We start from the raw sequence: 6,717 nt of genomic DNA, 5'->3' as shown, positions 1-6,717 counted from the left end.
AAAGAATAAAATAAGGAAAAGGAAGGAAGGAAGGAAAGATGGAAGGAAGGAAGGAAGGAAGGGAGGAAGGAAGGAAGGAAGGAAGGAAGGTAGGAAGGAAGGAAGGAAGGAAGGAAGGAAGGAAGGAAGGAAGGAAGGAAGGAAGGAAGGGTTAAGTGTCAGTATCCTTGAGCACAGGAAAGACTTTTTCTCCCGTCTTTCATGATTGCTTTGTCCATACTTATCACTCCGGTAATTTTTCTCTTAAAGTCTTTCCAAGGCATTCATGTACACAATCACAGAAGTAACAACTTTTTTTTACAGCAGTAATTACAGGGTAACGAGCAGAATTCAATGGTTTAAGTAACACTTAGCTGATGTATACAGCTATGGCAAAATGACATCTGCCATCAACAGGTCAGGGATGAAGAGGACTGGCTTCCCCTGAGCGTGCAGCTCGGCTGGGGGCACAGCTGTGTAGGCATCTGTGCCAGCGCGGCTTCCAGACCGAAAGACCCGTGTGCTGTGGGCCACAGACTGCTCCAGAGCAGAGAGGGCACTGAGCCGGTTGATGAGGGGCGGCCAGTTAAGGGGGCTCCTGCCACGTTTCCCTTTCCTTGGGCAAGGCAGCCAGCTTTCACCTCTGTGAGGCTGAGGGACTCTCCTGGGCTGGTGCAGCACAACAAGCAGCCTCTCTCAGGGACACTGACCCTCGGCACCAAGGCCACACATTATTGCCTGACCACAACCCGTAATGGCAGCAACATGAACTGCAGAGGATTCAAGTTTATCTCTAGAAGAACAGTGCTTTCAGGCTCCTCATCACACTTAAGTCCCAAATTCTATTATCTAAACCAAGCATGTCAAACTCAATGGCTAATACGGGCCAAATAAACAAGGTTTATGTGGGCCACAAAAAAACCAAAAGCTTCAATTTTCATAGAAACGTAGGTTTATTTCGAGAGAGACATGCTGAATACAAAGGGCTGAAATAAATGAGTAATCGTTAATATAAAATAATAGAACATTTTAATAAAATTTAGTATTTTTTCTTGAACATTAACTTACCAGACACCGAATAACTGCACAAATTAATAAGCATGACGCAAATAAACCTATTTTTCTTGTTCTCCAAAAGCGATATATTTCCTGTTGCGCACACCAAACAAGTCAGTACAAGAGTAATGACGTGACATCGGCTGCTAAAATATTCGCTGCTAGCAGTATTAATGGAGAGAAATGGTGCGCCTGAGTGTAAGGCTTGTGAGGGAAATGAATTCAACACCATTATAGTAATAGGTCATTAGCAAACATTGTAGTTTGTTATTAATAACTATGTATAACAGGATATTGTAAAAATTAAGTTATGAAATTTTTATTAAAATGTTTCTTACATACCGTTATATTGGCTGGGCCGCAAAAATATTCACTGTGGGCTGCATGCGGCCCACAGGCCTCGAGTTTGACATGCTTGATCTAAATGGTAGAAGCCATATTGTAACTACCCTGAAGTTTCTTTGAGACCCAGCTCACAGAAAGAAGAGTACTTTTTATAACTTCTCACAACCAAGGAGAAAAATTCCCACTGGATTTCCTGAGGTTGGGAATGATGATAGGCAGTATTTATTGCATTTTCTCCATGCACAGGCATTTAATCCTTAGAGTCACCCCTAAGGCAGGTTTTATTCCCATTTGCAAATGTGGAAAGCAACATACAACAAAGCTAAGCGACTTCCTTACAGTCACAAGGCTGGTATGGCATAGGTGTAGAGTTCAAACTGAGGCGATTCTTACTGTACATGCAATGCCTTTAGCTACGATACTAAGATGGATTTTAAATATGTTGAAATATAGAAAATTCCATAGGTGCCGATTCCACCATATTAAAATGGAGTCCCTAGTGCCAATGACAAGCGCTCCTGCGCCTGGTCTCTCATGATTGCAAGCTGGCTGGACTGCCCTGGCTGTGTCAGGGGAGGCAGGACCTTGCAATTGCTGACCTCCACATCCCGCCCCACCATTTTCTGAGTGGTTCCAAAGTTGGTGGGTTCATCTTAGAATTTAGACTTCGCAGACAAGTTCAGCACACAAATCCTATTTTGACCCCACATGAATGACAGAGGGCTTTTGCCCTCGTCCTGGCAGAATCCAGGCCCAGATGAGGTGAAAGAGATTGTTGCCTCCCAGCCCAGAAGTACCTGTGGGAGGAGCAGCTGCCTCTGCTCACTGAGCAGGCTTATGAAAGAGGGAGGCTGACCCCCCCCCCCCCGCCCCGTGTCCTCACCGACCCAACAGGCTTCTCAAGACCACCAGGCTGAGAAGGAACCCTCAAAGCCCTCTGCAAGGAAGGTGTTTATCAGACTGTCTGCAAAGGTACAACAGAACTTGGAAAGCACGAGATGATGCTGATTTGTCATTTCAGGGACAAGCATGGTCTGGGAGTTAGTGTATCTACGGCAAAGGGTCTGGAAGAGGTGGAATAAAGGGCTCTGTTACCCTGGCATTCCATTTTACTCAGTAATGAGCCACTTCAGCCATTATTTTATTTTAAAGTAAGTAAAGGTGATTAGGGCACAGAAAGCAAATTTCATGTAAATGTTTAAGATAAAGGACAGGTCTTCAAAGACATTGCCATTGCAGCTGCGCATCTAGAGCTGCTCCCCATTCCCTTTGCCTCTGCTGTCAAGAGTTCATACATGAACATATGTATGTTTGTATGTATGTCATTAATAGATCTAAAACAATTGATTTAAGTGATTATCATTATCTATAGCAAGACATCACATTAAAACAAAGCCCAGCCACAGTGGATCAGGAGCTCATGGTTGATTTCCGGTCAGGGCGCATGCCCAGATTGTGGGCTTGATCCCCAGTAGGGGGTGTGCAGGAGGCAGCCAATCAATGATTTTCTCTCATCATTGATGTTTCTATCTCTCTCTCCCTCTCCCTTCCTTTCTGAAGTCAATACTATATATTATATATATATAGTGTTAAAAAACACAACAAAAACAACACTTAATCTGCTTCCTCCAGGAGCTTCAGGTAGCATATCCCCAGCCAGAATAATCTAAGTGTGATGTGTCCTTTTCCGAAAGCACGCTCCTCATGGGTGACACTAATTTTAATGACCCACTCAAGATTTTGTTAATATTAGCTCATACTACCTTGCCCCCTCACAACTTGTCAAAAACCTCTGGGAAGGCTCTTTGAGACAATGAAAAGATTCTGCTCAAAATTTCCCCCCAGATTTAGCATCCACTGATGACCTCTGCCCTAACCACTCTTTATGAAAACGGTTGCAGAGTGCTACTTCAATGCTGATACCTTCAACCCCACAGGTCTGCCTTGTCTCCCCCCATTTACACATGTGCTCAATCCTACCACACTCACAAAATAAACTCAGAATGGCTATACCCACATTATTACAAATGACAGCAAAAGTTTAAAATTTACTTGCAGTTCTTTTTTCCCCCTTAGCCTGAAGGTAGTCAAAGTACTGTTCAAAATTTAATAAAGTTCTATGTTCAAAAGGTTGCTTCTTTTCCCTGCTTTTTGGGATATATTTTTTTTTCTCATTTGAAATGTAGTTAAATTCATTTGCTTTTGTTTGCATTGACTATTGGTTTTGCCCCATTTTGTTTTGTTTTCAATTGTTGGAAACAGGCTTTGTCAAAACTATGCAAGAAAATAACTCAGAAATGTCTGTTCCCCTCCACTGTCGCTTCTGCTCAGCACTCCTTCCACTTCTTGAAATAACCAGTTCTATTGGTTTCTGATTTTTCTTTCTGTGTTTTTTTTTTTAAATAAGCAGATACACATGTCTTCTTATTCCCTCTTCTTCCTTATATAAATGATAGCACCTTATTTATACTCTTGCATTTTGCTCATTCTGTTTAGCAATATATCTTAGAAGTCATTCTGTGTCAACCAATAGCAACTGTCCTCATTCTTGTTGCTAGCATTTAAGACTCCATTATCTGGAAGTACCACAGTTTATCCACCAATCTCTATGTTTAGGTATTTAGGTAAATTACAGTATTTTGCAATTATGAGCAATTCTGCAATGAACACAATGTATATGTTTTTATGTTTCTGGGGTTCATCTTCAGGGTTAATTTCTATAATTGGGATTGCTGGGTCACAGTGGGACTGCCCATTCTGTCTTCCCATAGCAACATACGAATGTCCCTTCCCCTCAACCTTGCCAACACAGTGTACATACAGTTACACTTTTAGTGTTTGCCTCTCTGATAGATGAGAAATGGTATATCGCTACGTTTCAATGTGCATTTTTCTTATTATGAGTGAAGTTGTACATCTTCCATATGTTTAAAAGCCATATTTATTATTTTTTATTAACTTCATTACGTGCATGTCTTTTGCTCTTTTTTCTATTGGAATTTTGGGATTTTCCCTTCCATTTTTTAAAGTTCTTTAAATATTAGGCTTATTAGTTCTTTGTGTGTCCTATATGCTGCAAATATTTCCTCCTATTTTTGTCATTTGCCTTTTGACTCGCTTATAATAGTTTCCAACTTACTAAAAGTTGGTTTTTGCTTTGTTTTTATTTTAAGTAGTCAAACTTACTTATATTTCTTTTTATTGCATCTGGATTTTGGAGTCATTGTTAGAAAGCCTTTCTCCAAACTCAGGTCACAGAGGAAGCGACCCAAGTTTTGTTCTACTGATTGTATGATTTCATTTTTTACACTTTAGGTCTCTGATCCTTTGGAATTCTCTTTTTGGATATGATGTTAAGAATAGAACTACTTTTTTTCTAAATGGCTATCTAGTTTTCTGAAAGGCATTCAGTGCAAAGCCTACCCTAGCCCCACTGGTCTGCAATGCCACATTTATCACACACTATATCTCTATATGTAGGTGGGGCTATTTTGAACTTCTATTCCACTGATCTGTCTATACATGTGCTGGTACTATAATGTTTTAATTGTAGAGACTTTGTTTTATATTTTTTAAATTCATGAACAAATAATGTGTCCGATCAAACTGGCTGTTTAGGGTTTATACACAAAACCACTGGGTGACTTGATGGCTTCGATCCCGGCTGGCCACACTTCTCTTCATGCTCTTTTCCTGCCTTCCTCAGCCGCATGGAAGAAGAGGGGATTAAACCATCACTGTTGTTGCTATTGTTATTGTTACTACAGTGCCAACATAAATGGGCGGCTTAGTTATGTCATCCAGGATTCTAAATCAAGCTGATGTCGGACCCTGACAGTGATACAGGCCCAAAGTTTCCTTGTCAACCAGAGAGGGTTTTTAGCTTAACACCCTCCTGGGGAAGGGACACCCCTTCTGAACCAGTTCATATTTCCCTGCTCCCACTGTGACTTGGAGGCCGAGGTGGGGCAGGCTGCTGCAGTGCCCCCCAAGCTGGGTTCCCATGTGCCGTCCCTAGCCTGCATCTGCCTGTCACTGCCAGAAACGCCACAGGAATGAGACTCACGGAGAGAAGAGCCGGCCCACAGCAGCCATTGAGACTACTCTGGAGAACAGCTATGTCTGGGTTACAGTGATTAATGTGATGTTAATCCCAACAAAAACGATGGGAGAGAAGCCCTGTGTGAACATTTATAATCAATTAATGAAAAACGCCACTCCCATCAGACCCATTATCACTATGAAAAATCACCCTGAAAATACACAAGCAACCAGGCCATGGAGCCATTGTTTGGTGATTGGCAAAGTTCCTCCTTTTAAACTAATTCAGCATCAGAATCCTGTGCTTAGAATTCAGCGTTAGAATGAGCCTTGGCTAGAGTTCCAAAAGCAATCCCTGGCCTATATCACCGCCACGGAAGCAGATTCTCACTCATCTACGCGAAGAAAACACAGCTGTGGCCTCTGCCGTGGCTCCGATTCACTGTGAGAGCCAAACTCAGCCACCTTCCCAAGTTCAGACCCAAAGATTGATCCCCAGGACTGGGCCTCTCGGGCGGGGGACTGAATCTAACACACCCCTAGTCACTGCTCCAATGACAGCATTTGTACCCACGTGGGAGGAAGCAAGTAGCTAAAGAAGACACACTCAAAAAGTGAGATTTCTGTGCTGATTAGGCCCCTTCCAGAATGCTGGCTACATTTTCACCAACTTTGTTTGCAAACTGTACAACGAAGGAAAATGTCACTGAACCCCATTATAGAGGATGAGTGACTTAATTGCTGTCTTCTGAAATGAACACAGGGATGAACCCTCAGGCTCCCTGGGGCCCGTGACTCACGGTGCTGTCGATGTAAGCTTCAGTCCACACCACGTCGTGCTCCTGGTCGATCACCTTGGGCCGGCTCAGCACGTGGAGGTATTCCATGACATTTTCCTGCACATCAGCCAGCGTGGAGATCTGGGTGAAGAATCCTGCCAAGGGAGAACCAGTTCAGGAACAGACAGGAAGACCGGCAACTGGGGAGCCCACACCTGCCACGCCTTCGTGGCCTCTAGCGAATTTCTGCTCTTCCTTTTTAAACTTTAGATCTCCCCTCTGCCATCACCCACTTCATGAGTCATATGTTCATGATAGAAAATATCAGCAAGCAAAGAAATACAATTAAGATCAACCATAAACTCACCCCCCAGAGAAGCCCCTGTTGGCCCTTTAGAGCAGCAGTCACCAGCCAGCGGTCCGTGGACCTCTGGTGGCCCGTGAGGTCCGAAAGGTTGGTGACCGCTGCTTTAGAGCCTGTCTCCCCAGACTGTTTTCTATGTATACACATGCACAC

At 43.0% G+C, this 6,717-nt stretch overlaps 1 protein-coding gene across 1 annotated transcript in view; it reads right to left on the bottom strand.

Annotated features, from left to right (window-relative positions):
* Positions 1 to 6,717, bottom strand: part of CACNA2D3 (calcium voltage-gated channel auxiliary subunit alpha2delta 3) — an 817,122-nt gene that overhangs the window by 292,773 nt on the left and 517,632 nt on the right. The window contains exon 12 of the mRNA XM_006754680.2: positions 6,222 to 6,355. Within this exon, the coding sequence (XP_006754743.1) occupies positions 6,222 to 6,355 (134 nt within the window). The remainder of the gene's footprint in view (positions 1 to 6,221; positions 6,356 to 6,717) is intronic.

Source organism: Myotis davidii, unplaced genomic scaffold, assembly GCF_000327345.1.
Source record: "Myotis davidii unplaced genomic scaffold, ASM32734v1 scaffold111, whole genome shotgun sequence".
Taxonomy (NCBI): Eukaryota; Metazoa; Chordata; class Mammalia; order Chiroptera; family Vespertilionidae; genus Myotis; species Myotis davidii.
The sequence above is the reverse complement of the archived record's forward strand: the minus strand, read 5'-3'. Positions and strand labels throughout refer to the sequence as shown.